We start from the raw sequence: 16,042 nt of genomic DNA, 5'->3' as shown, positions 1-16,042 counted from the left end.
CCCAGCGAATATAGTGATATATAGGATCTGACACGAGTTGTCATTTAATACAAGATTTTATTAAACGAGTTCATGAAATTTGTTAGTAAGCGAGCCTCTGGCGAGCTTACTAACAACTTTCATGGACGAGTTTAATAAAAATCTTGTATAAAATGACAACGAGTGTCAGATCTTTTTTATCACATGCTTAAAACGGTGTTTTTATTACCAATTTAGTTCCACGTTCCACTTTCTAAACCCATTGTTTGACAGCCAAAGTACACTGAGTGGAATGTCAACGATGCGCCATATAAATAGTTCCAAATGAAAATGACAAAAACAGCTAGCAGTTATCAAGTTTTTATTCTGATAAAGCGCTGAACAAGTCACAAGTATAAACATGTGTAGTAAAATATCGAACAACATGAATAACGAACAATTTTAACCATTAAAACACAATAAGTACACAACTTGATGACGTCACACTGAGAGTACATGCTTTTACGCGGTTTATGTGACCTACATCGTCTGTCAAGTTTTACTGTGTGCACGGATTTAAAAGTTATTCGCTGTCGCTTTCTACGATGACTTTAAAGCGTTTTCTTAGTGGACATGGATTTTCACAACATGCAGATGATTACGACGAAGCCTTACTCTGCACTACATGGATGTTGATGTTGAAAAAGTTCCATCAATAATGTTTCCAGAGAACAAACTGTTCTTACCGTCTTGGGACGTACGTGTGAAGAGAAACCTGTGCTGCGGAATTCGTATTTGTGTTTTGGTAACCGACAGCTGATTAAACTGGCAAGCAAATTTTATGGCATTGGTCGCATATTGCCTGTTAAGATGGAGATGTTTGAAATGTTCTCGTGTTGTTTGTCACTAATGTGGCTGTATTTGTTGACTGACTGAATATTTCTGTGACTAGTAATCTGCATTATCTGGTTGGCGTAACATTGTTATCAGCAAGTTTTCGAACAAGATGCTTTCTGGCACTATGATTCGTAAGCCATTTGTCTCCCGGAAGTCCTTCCGCTTCATTATTGAGGTTAGTATTTGTTGGCGTTTAAGCCATTTTGTTTACAAACAATGCGGAGGGATATCTAGGTCGCGTGTGATTAGTCTAGCCAATAGAAATGTCTGATATGTTATCTTACACATGTGTAAGATAAAAATATTCGTAATGGGTATATTACACGGAAAACAAGGGTAAGCATGTGATAAATTGTTGTTTTAATGAAAATGGAGTCTCCCGCAAAATACGGATGTATTTTCAAAAGTAATGTATACCGGAATACAATTGGACATACAATTGTAAAAGTGTATGAAGATTTGCTGGCATATTTTAAAATTTCATAGGCGGTTCCAGGGGGGGGGGGGGGACCCGGCGCGCCCCCCCCCCCTAAAATTTTCCAAGTATATGTATAAATTATTAATATCGTTCCATCATTGTAGATAGCTTTTAAGGTTATGATTTGCTCCACACAAAAAATAGATCTCGATTTACCGTGGTTGTATCGAACATCTATTTGGCCACATTGGACTCTTACGAAACATAAGTGGTCCGAAACGTTGTGGAACGCTCTTATCGATTAAATTATCTATTATGACGTATTCAGTAGAATGTGTTAGCGTTTGGCTATCCTCCGTTTTTACGGCTATATGCAGGAAGTAAAACGCCGTTCAATCGGACGCATGCGTAGTTTTGTAGTGAATATCGGACGGCTGAAATACATGCGGGGGAATATCGGACACAATAGTCCGCTGAATTATCATGTGTTTGGTCATTAAAACTTGTTTGGTCCGTCTGAAAACTGGTAAAACAGTTGACTGAGTGTAAAACAGCTTGGATCCAGATCAGACGCCGAGTTAGTTCGTCCAAGCTGGTTAACTTTAAAATTACTATTGTCGCGATCGGTATGATAAGGGTCAACACTGCTTATAGCGGTAAGGGACAATTAACGAGAGGCAATTCATTTAAACTCATAAAAAAACAATTTCCCACTATGGCAACAATTTCTATCTGCTCGAGATGCTAATACATGCGTATCTATGAAGTAAATGGGTAATTTCGATAAAGTTTTGTTTGTAACCCTAAGCATGCCGATAGCGACCGTAGTGATGTCGTCAACCAGATTGGATCCGGATCAGACGCCGAGAAACTCGGCGTCTAATCCGGATCCAAACCGTTTAGCAATCCAGTAACATTTTCACCAAATCTGATAATATGAAACAAGATTAACTTAAGAGATCAAATACACGAGAATTCAGCGGACTACTTGCTTAAAGCAGACACTTTCACTCGGTGTCACTGAACAAACATTAAAGTTTGCCCAATAACTGTATGAATTACTTTTTCAATTTTACCAAGGTCTTTCAATTTATGCGGGGAAAAAACTTGATCTATAGGGAGGTGACGATCAGCTTAACGGCGTTACTACGTTACAAAGTGTCTCTCGCAGATCAAGCTTTGTAAAAACAGTGTAAACTACATGTATGGAACGCCAGGGCGCAATGCTTCTTGCGAAATGCGAAATACTTCATGCTTTTTGCATAATGCTTAATGTTTTTTGCAAAACGCTTAATGCTTTATGCGAAATGCTTTTTTGCGAATTGCTTAATGCGAAATTCTTTTTGCGAAATGCGAAAAGCTTCGATTCAATATTTTTTACCGTTGTTAGCATAAATTGAGCAGAATCATTTTGTATGAAATGAAAAAAGGAACACATTAAGTTGAAAAATACTTTTATCTGCATGTAATAGAGGTGAAAAATATTACGTTTGTTGTGTCTATTCATTAGAATAACATATATAAACACACCAATACAATATAATATTCAGAAACGGTAAAGTAAAGAGGTGTCCTAGAGAAAATATGCCAGAAAGTCGGTTAGATTGCGAATAGCAAGATGTGCAACTCTGTATATTGCTGTAAACGCGTTAGGTTAGAAAGAGTATCGTTTCTTCCACCGTATAATAATATTTCTGTAGCAGTATCAGTAGCCTATGTCTTACATCCTCTTCACTGCCGGGAGCAGTTCGGAACGTGCACAATATTTCGTCCGATTCAATTTGATTGTGTAATGCCATATGCGAAATGCTTTTTGGGAAATAATTTTTATGCAAAATGCGAGATGCTAAATGTTTTTTAAAATGCTTCATGCGAAATGCGAGATGCGAAGGAAATCCGTTATTCTGGAGGTGTTACTATATTTAGATTTCACATAGCACGAGCTTCCGTAATTCCGTACCCGGCCATTCGATTGGTCGAAAATTAAACTATTGTTCTATATATAGCATTTGCATAACGCATTTTGCAAGAAGCATTGAGCCCCGGCTTTCCATAGTAAACGCATGCAATAGTTTAAGAGCTTGAGGCCGTCGCGAAGACCTCCGACCCCCTGAATTACCATGAAAACACATGGGGGCCTTAGCGGCCAACAGAAGTCAATTTCAGAAGTTACGCCCCCCCCCCCCTAACTGAGAAACCTGGATACGCCACTGAATTTGTATCGATTGTTTGAATCTGGCTTTAAAATGTTCTTTCTTAATCTGAGGTCGCTTTACACCATGATTAAGTAAGCCTATTTTGCTTGTCACCTGATAAAAATTCTAAACAAAACGCTATTTATTTAGCATGTTCCTAATATATCGCAGCTTTTTTATTTGGTTCCAAAAAAGTAAATTAATTGGTAAAACAATTTAATATTGTAGATAAAATGGCATGTTTCATTGTCTCCAGAAATGGTTTTTCCTACCATAAGGTTCTTTACGCTACAGAAAATTTGGCCTTGACCATCATACCCTGACACATGGATGGAAGATACATCTTAGGCCTTGACCATCATACCCTGACACATGGATGGAAGATACATCTTAGGCCTTGACCATCATACCCTGACACATGGATGGAAGATACATCTGAGGCCTTGACCATCATACCCTGACACATGGATGAAAATACATATTAGGCCTTGACCACCATACCCTGAAACATGGATGAAAGATACATCTTAGGCCTTGACCATCATACCCTGACACATGAATGAAAATACATATTAGGCCTTGACCACCATACCCTTACACAGGGATGTAAAATACATCTTAGGCCTTGACAATCATACCCTCACACATGGATGGAAGATACATATTAGGCCTTGACCATCATACCCTGACACATGGATGAAAATACATATTAGGCCTTGACCATCATACCCTGACACATGGATGTAAAATACATCTTAGGCCTTGACAATCATACCCTCACACATGAATGGAAACTACATCTTAGGCCTTGACAATCATACCCTCACACATGGATGGAAGATACATCTTAGGCCTTGACCATCATACCCTGACAAATGGATGGAAAATACATCTTATGCCTTGACCACCATACCCTGACACATGGATGGAGAATACATATTAGGCCTTGACAATCATACCCTCACACATGGATGGAAAATACATCTTAGGCCTTGACAATCATACCCTGACACATGGATTGAGAATACATATTAGGCCTTGATCACCATACCCTGACACATGGATGGAAGATACATATTAGGCCTTGACCACCGTACCCTGACACATGGATGAAAATACATATTTGGCCTTAACCATCATACCCTGACACATGGATGAAAATACATATTAGGCCTTGACCACCATACCCTTACACATGGATGATAATACATTTTAGGCCTTGACCACCATACCCTGACACATGGATTGAGAATACATATTAGGCCTTGACCACCATACCCTGACACATGGACGAAAATACATATAAGCCTTGACAACCATACCCTGACACATGGATGGAGAATACATATTAGGCCTTGACCACCATACCCTGACACATGGATTGAGATTACATATTATGCCTTGACCACCATACCCTGACACATGGATGAAAGATACATCTTAGGCCTTGACCACCATACCCTGACACATGGATGGAAGATACATCTTAGGCCTTGACCACCATACCCTGACACATGGATTGAGAATACATATTATGCCTTGACCACCATACCCTGACACATGGATGGAAGATACATCTTAGTCCTTGACCTACATACCCTGACACATGAATGAAAATACATCTTAGGCCTTGACCATCATACCCTGACACATGGATGGAGAATACATATTAGGCCTTGACCATCATACCCTGACACATGAATGGCAGATACATCTTAGGCCTTGACCACCATACCCTGACACATGGATGAAAATATATATTAGGCCTTGACCACCATACCCTGACACATGGATGGAAGATACATCTTAGGCCTTGACCACCATACCCTGACACATGGATGAAAATACATATTAGGCCTTGACCACCATACCCTGACACATGGATGGAAGATACATCTTAGGCCTTGACCACCATACCCTGACACATGGATGGAGAATACATCTTAGGCCTTGACCACCATACCCTGACACATGGATGGAAAATACATCTTAGGCCTTGACCATCATACCCTGACACATGGATGGAAGATACATCTTAGGCCTTGACCACCATACCCTGACACATGGATGGAAAATACATCTTAGGCCTTGACCACCATACCCTGACACATGGATGGAGAATACATATTAGGCCTTGACCACCATACTCTGACACATGGATGGAGAATACATCTTAGGCCTTGACCATCATACCCTGACACATGGATGGAGAATGCATATTAGGCCTTGACCACCATACCCTGACACATGGATGGAGAATGCATATTAGGCCTTGACCACCATACCCTGACACATGGATGGAGAATGCATATTAGGCCTTGACCACCATACCCTGACACATGGATGGAGAATACATATTAGGCCTTGACCACCATACCCTGACACATGTATGGAGAATACATCTTAGGCCTTGACCATCATACCCTGACACATGGATGGAGAATGCATATTGGGCCTTGACCACCATACTCTGACACATGGATGAAAATACATATTAGGCCTTGACCACCATACCCTGACACATGGATGAAAATACATATAAGGCCTTGACCACCATACCCTGACACATGGATGGAAGATACATCTTAGGCCTTGACCACCATACCCTGACACATGGATGGAAGATACATCTTAGGCCTTGACCACCATACCCTGACACATGGATGGAAGATACATCTTAGGCCTTGACCACCATACCCTGACACATGGATGGAAGATACATCTTAGGCCTTGACCACCATACCCTGACACATGGATGTAAAATACATATTAGGCCTTGACCACCATACCCTGACACATGGATGGAAGATACATCTTAGGCCTTGACCATCATACCCTGACACATGGATGGAAAATACATATTAGGCCTTGACCACCATACCCTCACACATGGATGGAGAATACATATTAGGCCTTGACCACCATACCCTGACACATAGATGGAAAATACATATTAGGCCTTGACCACCATACCCTGACACATAGATGGAAAATACATATTAGGCCTTGACCACCATACCCTGACACATGGATGGAAGATACATCTTAGGCCTTGACCACCATACTCTGACACATGGATGGAAGATACATCTTAGGCCTTGACCACCATACCCTGACACATGGATGTAAAATACATATTAGGCCTTGACCACCATACCCTGACACATGGATGGAGAATACATATTAGGCCTTGACCACCATACCCTGACACATGGATGTAAAATACATATTAGGCCTTGACCACCATACCCTGACACATGAATGGAGAATACATATTAAGCATTGACCACCATACCCTGACACATGGATGTAAAATACATCTTAGGCCTTGACCACCATACCCTGACACATGGATGGAGAATACATATTAGGCCTTGACCACCATACCCTGACACATGGATGTAAAATACATATTAGGCCTTGGCCACCATACCCTGACACATGGATGGAGAATACATATTAGGCCTTGACCACCATACCCTGACACATGGATGGAGAATACATATTAGGCCTTGACCACCATACCCTGACACATGGATGGAGAATACATATTAGGCCTTGACCACCATACCCTGACACATGGATGGAGAATACATATTAGGCCTTGACCACCATACCCTGACACATGGATGTAAAATACATATTAGGCCTTGACCACCATACTCTGACACATGGATGGAAGATATATCTTAGGCCTTGACCATCATACCCTGACACATGGATGGAAAATATATATTAGGCCTTGACCACCATACCCTGACACATGGATGGAGAATACATATTAGGCCTTGACCACCATACCCTGACACATGGATGGAAGATACATCTTAGGCCTTGACCACCATACCCTGACACATGGATGGAGAATACATCTTAGGCCTTGACCATCATACCCTGACACATGGATGGAGAATGCATATTAGGCCTTGACCACCATACCCTGACACATGGATGGAGAATGCATATTAGGCCTTGACCACCATACCCTGACACATGGATGGAGAATACATATTAGGCCTTGACCACCATACCCTGACACATGGATGAATATACATATTAGGCCTTGACCACCATACCCTGACACATGGATGGAAGATACATCTTAGGCCTTGACCACCATACCCTGACACATGGATGGAAGATACATCTTAGGCCTTGACCACCATACCCTGACACATGGATGGAAGATACATCTTAGGCCTTGACCACCATACCCTGACACATGGATGGAGAATGCATATTAGGCCTTGACCACCATACCCTGACACATGGATGGAGAATACATATTAGGCCTTGACCACCATACCCTGACACATGGATGGAGAATACATATTAGGCCTTGACCACCATACCCTGACATATGGATGGAAGATATATCTTGGGCCTTGACCATCATACCCTGACACATGGATGGAAAATACATATTAGGCCTTGACCACCATACCCTGACACATGGATGGAGAATACATATTAGGCCTTGACCACCATACCCTGACACATGGATGGAAAATACATATCAGGCCTTGACCACCATACCCTGACACATGGATGGAAAATACATAATAGGCCTTGACCACCATACCCTGACACATGGATGGAAATCAATTTAACATGTCAACGGTACGTTTTATGGATGTGTTTGTCATGTTTTTGTTATTACCCAGTAACGCTGTTTTCGTTGTGTTTTTGGACATACAGATACCAATCCAGTATTTAGCTTCATGTAGCAGGCACTGACTGAGCAAAAAAGCACCCATTATTGAATACAATAATGTGCAAAATGAAAATAACAAATCCCTGGCGAAGTGTTCCGTAGCGTTATTTTGCCGTTTCATCGGCAAAGCAACAGTGAAAATAATGTTACAGTGTCATCCCTTACTGTAGCTTGCAAATAGGATCTAATTGCGACATGTTCTAGATAGAATATTGGCTTACATGCATAGTACATGTATACAGAGATGTAACATAGAGCACTGGCGTATATACTGAAGTTTGTAACGGAAGAATCACAAGTGTAGGCAGAATCCGTCCTGTGGCTGGGGCGCATATTTTGGCCGTTATCCACTACAAAAAGCTTTTTTAAGAAAAAAATGGCCTGCTTTGGCCAAAAGACTTTCATGGCAAGTCACAATTGGGGATCTGAAGAAAAAAGACGGTCGTGTTATAAAATAATATCCGTACAAATGGTTACTATCAAGTTCGATATAAGTTCAATGAAATAATATTAAGAAACGGCTCAATTGTTAAAACATTTAGTGTAATTACATGAAATCATTTCCAAATATGCCAACTTACTTATCAACCAACCCGTCAAATTCTGGAGAATGAAGATAAAATCGCATCCTTGATAATCAGCTTGTTTAACAGCACACCCTGTCCGGCTTGTCCTACAGGTCATGATATTCCAGGACACCGGCAAACATGGTATTGAATACATGTAGGTCGATCAGCTCATTTGTCGACATAGACGCCCGTGATCTGTCAATGTGTTCGGCCCGAGCCGCGAGAGGATTGGATGACGGGTCAGGAAACTCTGGATCGAGTTGTGTGTGGACCCATTCTCTGCTTTGATTCGGGTAGCATGATCTGATAAAAGAATAATATTATGGTTAATTGTAAATGAAGGACGATTCGAATTTTTTAAATGAAGTGTTTTAAGCTTTTAACAATATCAGTGATGCTATTAAGACTGATTGTATAGATGTTCATATATATATATATATATATATATATAATTAATATATATTGGTTACAGGAAAATCTCAATAACCAATTTGCCTAATTAAAAATAAAAATATTTCCCGACCTCCCTTACTCTTTTTCTTGTGGGCATGAAACCTGAAACAAGAATATTATTTTTATAAGCCTGAAACAGTAACTACGATTTAAGGGGGAGGAGCGACGGGTACATCCCCTTGAGTCCACTCGTGTTAATAAATGAAAGGCAGGCTAGCAGTTGAAACGCATACTCACATATTGTGACTTAAATATGTTCATATTCGTTAAAATTAATCGGAAAACGTTAAATATCATAAACGTAGTTTTTAGCAGATTTATAATTAATTTTAATTTTGAATATATTTTTAAAACGACGAGATAATTTCTTACCAATAATTTTATTTCTCATACCGTATGAAAGAGTAGGTTCAATTATATTTTGCCTCTCGATGCATCTTTAGGCTGGCACAATCTGGTTGGCCATGTAGATGCACCATTACACTTTAGCGACCTCGTCCTCTGGATGCAGATCAAGTCTCCGACTACTGGGTGCCCGCTCCCCAGTTAGAAACGCCATTGAGATTGATTGGTGATTTGTCTATCTAGGTAGGTAAAATACACCCATTAAAACGAAAATAAAACAAAAACATTGTTGCTTAAATATCATTGAACAAATCCCTAGAAGAAAACATTTCTATTATAAATACTAGATGATAGTTAGATAAACTGTGAGCTGTGAGTGGGAAGCAACTAAATCAAAATCAGCTTAACAAATAAAAGAGTTGCGCCCCTTGTATAGAAACCTTGCCCATGACAATAATTACGATAAAACAATAAACATCATGGATTAAATGGCAATTAACCGAAACACTTCAGAAACAAGTAAATACAAACATATTGATGCTTGCAGAAGAGAGAAAAAAATATAACAACGTTAAAGTTGTCAGCTCTGATATGTGTATAGCAGTTTAGTTATCATTTATGTAACTAAAGACGGGCTTCAAAACTGTGCACGCGTTCTGTGACGTCATTACCCCGTGTGCCAACTCTTCTGGCTTCCGTAACTTTAATGTTGATATTCTTATTTTTTTATTTTTACGTAATAGTTAAAACAGAACGTAATCAGCCTTTGAGTTTGAGTAAATCACCACTTTGTCAACATCTCTTCGAATTCCAGCACGCGACCAGGCGATCACATGATGGTGATAATGAGGATAAAAGCTCTTTCTATTTAGCGAGTTTGGGTTTTGCAAGTGTATTTGTAAAATGTGAACAACACTTTACTTTATTTACCTGATAAGATTGTAATTTTGTATGTACTGTAAACCATAGGTGTCCGTTACATAGCTTGATCACTAAAATGTGGCCTTTCAGTCGTTTGATTTTGTTTAAAAATTAACAAAAAATAATTTAGATTGATAATATTTCCCAAAGTATTTGACAAAATGCTATAATTTTTACACTGCCGGAAAAGTAAAAGACTAAGCTACATGATAAATGTAACTTTTATGCTAGTTCTTGATATAATTCAAACATAATCAGCTGAGACTCAACACTGAAAACGCCAATTACGAAACAATGATCGAAGTTCAATAACTACGAAATATCCCCCCCCCCCCCCTAAAACACGTTAAATACAGACTGACATGCAAACTTTGTGCATGCATTACAAAGAGTAGCTTGAAATATCATCCCTACCGCTGTGAACTCGTTGAGTAAGACGCGTATTTATCCAAATCGAACGTGTTTTGTTGCGGTATTTCTACTTTCACTTTCATCACTATCTTGCCATTTTGACCATAACCGCCCACTCGGCTTTGTTTAAAATGTAAGAAGCGATTTCATTGGACTGTTTTTACAACGTTAATGATGTAATTGGTAAAGCCATCAAATGTTGTCCAAAGTGAAAATAAAAAAACCGTAACAAAAAAACCTGGTTTTGGGGATTTCTGGACACGGGAACCTTGTCTTTTATATATATATATATATATATACTCTTTGAAATTTATTGAGTGCATAAGCTATGTGACGGACACCTATGCTGTAAACAAGTGAAATAACAGCGTGGAAATTGTTGCGAATGCTGGTTGGGTAAGGCCGATACTGCGTTCTCTTCAGCGAACACGTCCCGAAAGGTTATAAATAACGTGTTCGCTGAAGTTCTTTAGCTATTCTTTATGTCAAGTTTCATTTTAGGTTCCTGTATCCATCATAATTTAAAATTGAGCAGCAGCAGTAACACAATTTAATATACAATTACCAGGGGCGTACATAGGCATACGCCAGTACGCCCGACGTACAAATCATTCTTGGTGTCCCGAATGGCAAGTGCTAAAATCTCGAAATCAGGAATAACAGTCGAAGGCTAGTATAAGGGTATCTGGTTGTTAATGATCGTAATTTCACTGAATGCATGGTGGCGTTCAGAATTTACGGAATGCTTGAAAATTGTTCTTCATTAGTGAATTCTTCAAAATGTTCGTAAGAGAAGAGACACCCTTCTAGCTCCCATTGCGTGTAACATTTTGAGAACAAACTTCTATAACGAAAGACCTTCACATGTCGACACCAATAAGTTATCTATAAGTAAACATTTAATTGGCTAGTTGACTCATTAAAACTATTTGATTTGTTAATAGTTATTATTAGATAAATATTGACCAATCAAAAAAACATTTTGGATAAGTTTGATAACCCGAAGACTTAACCGGTTTTATACAATTGGCTGCAAGTAAACAAACCCCTGATTGCTGAGAGTATGTATATGGTGGTGTATTAGCTACTGCCGTCAGATAATCTGATAACGTATGTATATGGTGGCGTATTAGCTACTGCCGTCAGATAATCTGATAACGTATGTATATGGTGGCGTATTAGCTACTGCCGTCAGATAATCTGATAACGTATGTATATGGTGGCGTATTAGCTACTCCCGTCAGATAATCTGATAACGTATGTATATGGTGGCGTATTAGCTACTGCCGTCAGATAATCTGATAACGTATGTATATGGTGGCGTATTAGCTACTGCTTAAGATAATCTGATAACGTATGTATATGGTGGCGTATTAGCTACTCCCGTCAGATAATCTGATAACGTATTATATGGTGGCGTATTAGCTACTGCCGTCAGATAATCTGATAACGTATGTATATGGTGGCGTATTAGCTACTGCCGTCAGATAATCTGATAACGTATGTATATGGTGGCGTATTAGCTACTGCCGTCAGATAATCTGATAACGTATGTATATGGTGGCGTAATAGCTACTGCCGTCAGATAATCTGATAACGTTACTGCCGTCAGATAATATGATAACGTTCGCAAATTGTTTCGTGTTAACCATTTATCTTTTTTTTACCTCAATTGGTTATCGCAGTGGTTAGCGCAGTGCCTTCTCACAGGCTAGGTTTGGTTTAAGGTCACCAAGCCGTGGGGTTTTTGTTCGGCTTACCCAACAAAACAAGACCACACTATCGCACACCATTATGCCGACGGGAATGGCTTTGCATAAGTAAATGTAAGTTTCTGCACAATCGTTGTAAAATAAATCAAGTTTAAACTACCGCTATTGAAAGGCAAAAATCAAGTTTAAACTACCGCTATTGAACGGCATAGATCAGGTTTAAACTAACGCTTTTGAAAGGCATAGATCAAATAAAAACATCAAACAACAAAGATACAGAAAATAACAGTTCTTGAACATTTAATGGTTAAATATACGAAAAAGAAATACAGTAAGAAGATAACTAACAGCATTCAATACACATTTAAAAAAATAACTGTGTTTTGTAAGTAATGCATTGATCAACGTGCATACATCACTTCCTAAAAACAAATCCTCGAGTTTTTTAACTTTATAATTATGTCGATTGACCGAGATTTTCTTTTCAGCATTTGCCTTTGAAACTTAGTACCACAAACCGCAGCGGGCATTTAGAATTCGTATGATAGCCCTGCATGTTCCATTTGTCTTGACAGTGTGGGGAATCTGGGTGATTACTCGGTTGTGGTCTTGCGGGTCGCGGACGTCATAGTGATTCCCCCCGGGTGAAACATTCAATCCACAATTTGTGGCAGTATTTCTCAGTCTTGCGGAATTACAATCCCCGGGGAAGCGCAGACCGAGAGTTGGCTCAACCTCAATCGACTCAGATGAATTCGAACCGTCTGCTTCGATCTCGATAAAAATAGCATCACTCCGACTTATTTCTGCAAACATAAATTGAATAAACAGTGATGGTTTATAAATAATTTGAGTGTGTGTTTTTTCACGTGCGTATGAAGACATATAAATAACGAGTCTAATCATCTAATTTGACGCAATGCTTTATGTATTATATAGACAAGGGAAAGAACACCGGTTGCGCAATTCTGACACGGGTTCGCAAAGTGAAAAAAACGTATGTAAAGTTACCTATATAAACTAAAACAAAAATATAACACGATGTTTATCATTCAGCTGACATAAAATATTCCCATTGCATGCGTATTTCAAACTTATTATGCATTATGAAAGGCACAATACACCGATATTTCCCTCAGCACTGTTAATTTGTTAAATTCGCCATTTTATCAGTCATCAGCCGATACAACCGTTGTGTTCAGAAACATCAAAATGACCGATAAATTACCAAAATATAAACGGGTGACTTTCGCCAATTTTAGTGGTGAATTCGCTTCATAAACAACGAACACAGTTAAAATTGATGATTCATATTTTTGATTGCTCACTTTTGTACAACACCGGACACAACGTTATTTTTCATTACATCTGTATTTAGATTTTTGCGAATGCGTGTCATGCCGAATGCCGTCATATGTATAATAATTGTTGTACCTGATAACTCAATATTATACTGTATGGATTTCGATCATTTAAAAGTGTTTCATTTTTAATGTAAGCCACTTTACAAATACAAAAACGACATTATTTTTACTCCTATGCATTGAAATTTCATTATTTTGAAAATTGTTCAATGGGTAATGTAACCCTTGTCTATAGATTACATATAGGGTTAAAAAAAATCGCGAGAAACCCCTGTGTATTAAAGGGGACAGAATAACCTCAGTATCTCTGAATTGTTCTAAAACGTCTGGAGGTAATTCTGTCATTTATTTTATTAAAACACGAGAAACAATAGAAAATGGTTTGTACTATTTTGTGGTGACGATACTGTTATTAGTCGGCGCCCAGAATTAGTCGGCGCCCAGAAGGCTATATTTGATATTACTTTAGAAATATTTCCAACTTAGGGACTAGTTCATAAATTGCAGAACAATGCTTTTAATAGTTTCCACGTTGCATGATAAAATATGAAGTTTAGTATGTCTTATAAAACTTTACACTTTAATTGATAATGAAATTATAATAGCCCTGCTCATCATTTTGAAAATTTTGATTTTCAATACCAAATCAATCATAACAATTCGCCCATCTCCTAGATAGATACAGGCCGAGGTGTTCCGATTGATATCAACTTCCGCCCAAATAGATTAAGGTTACACGTTACTACTACAATATCTTTTATGTTTGTTAACCTCCTACGCAGTAACCTCCCTTACTCCCTAACGTAATGTAACCCTTGTCTATAGATTACATATAGGGTTAAAAAAAATCGCGAGAAACCCCTGTGTATTAAAGGGGACAGAATAACCTCAGTATCTCTGAATTGTTCTAAAACGTCTGGAGGTAAGTTATAAAATCTTCAAAAAGTCTTTCACAATCAAGGTATGTTGACATATATTAGTAATTCAGTTTTAAATAGAAAATTGCGTGACTTGAAACTGTGATTTTTGTCAAAATATTCCATTATGTGACCTATTTTAGCTAAAGTTGACAAGAAAATGGAGGCACGTTTTAAACAACAGGTATTAAAGAGCTGTCAAATTTTCGTTGATTGTTTCGACAGATGAAGGAGTTCAATCACTTTGAATTTTTTACAGACCTGAATTGTTCGTTTCCCGATTTTTTTTTCTTTTTTAAATCACTAGAAAAGTGGTTCTTTAACGCACATTTGATCTAAGTATACACCCATTTTCAATGTAAGCTAATGAAATGACCTTTGAGGTTCCAATGGAACATATATGTATATACATACAAATAATATACTCTGATTATACAACGTAAATTTAAGTTTGAATGACCGTTTTGTTTTACACGGCCCATTTAAGGGTCATTTACTGGCAAGAGCACTGCAGAAGACTCGAACGCCATTGAATCTATATGCTCCCGGGTTGTCATCGTAATTAAATGCTATTGTTAAGTTTTGTTCATTAACAGTTAAAATCGAAACCTTAGCAAATATCTCAGATGTCTTTGACCTTGACCTTATCATCTTTTATTGTCATTTATTGCGTAAATAATGCAAAAAAAAATCAACAATTGACACCAACTATATTTTCACGACTTTTCAACTGTGTCCATCCTAAACCCCATGATACATGCGAACTGTCATTTTAATCATTTTCTTCCTCGTTAAATCAATGCACTTACCTCTCGATAAAGCCGTCTGGACGAAGGCCAGCATGAAGAAAGCAGTTGTCATGGACTTCATCTTTGCTACGTTGACCGCTGGTGAGAGTGTTTGTCTTAACACTTACGTGAAGTCGTTTATATAGAAACATTTATCTATTATTATGATCATCTCATAAGTGTCTTCAGATCTTAACAACGCCCGGCTTCCTTTATGACGATTCATATAGATAATACACTTGAAATACAGATTTTATATCTCTTAAAGACGTAAATACCCTTGACCTTGACCCATATAGACCAGCAGGAGCTCGGATAGAAGGACGGTGTACACCGCCCACATATTTTTCATGACTTTACCCAGAACATACGCGATTGAA

General features: G+C 38.5%; 1 protein-coding gene across 1 annotated transcript; it reads right to left on the bottom strand.

The window, feature by feature from the left end:
* Nucleotides 1–12,867: 12,867 nt before the first annotated feature.
* LOC128207644 (uncharacterized) lies at nucleotides 12,868–15,842 on the bottom strand. The gene is made up of 2 exons (XM_052910686.1): nucleotides 15,684–15,842; nucleotides 12,868–13,399 (listed from the first exon to the last, which is right to left on the bottom strand). The coding sequence occupies exons 1-2, from the start codon at nucleotides 15,742–15,744 to the stop codon at nucleotides 13,098–13,100; spliced, it is 363 nt and encodes a 120-aa protein (XP_052766646.1). The 5' UTR covers nucleotides 15,745–15,842; the 3' UTR covers nucleotides 12,868–13,097.
* Nucleotides 15,843–16,042: the final 200 nt, after the last annotated feature.

Source organism: Mya arenaria, chromosome 11 (assembly GCF_026914265.1).
Source record: "Mya arenaria isolate MELC-2E11 chromosome 11, ASM2691426v1".
Classification (NCBI taxonomy): Eukaryota; Metazoa; Mollusca; class Bivalvia; order Myida; family Myidae; genus Mya; species Mya arenaria.
Note: the sequence above shows the minus strand (reverse complement) of the source record. Positions and strands in the feature narration are given on the sequence as shown.

Excerpts from the sequence above, each read along its gene's own strand:
- LOC128207644 (XM_052910686.1), bottom strand. The coding sequence starts at position 15,744 with ATGAAGTCCATGACAACTGCTTTCTTCATGCTGGCCTTCGTCCAGACG. Across the intron at positions 13,400-15,683 it reads CCAGACGGCTTTATCGAGAG|AAATAAGTCGGAGTGATGCT; the intron begins GTAAGTGCATTG and ends TTATGTTTGCAG.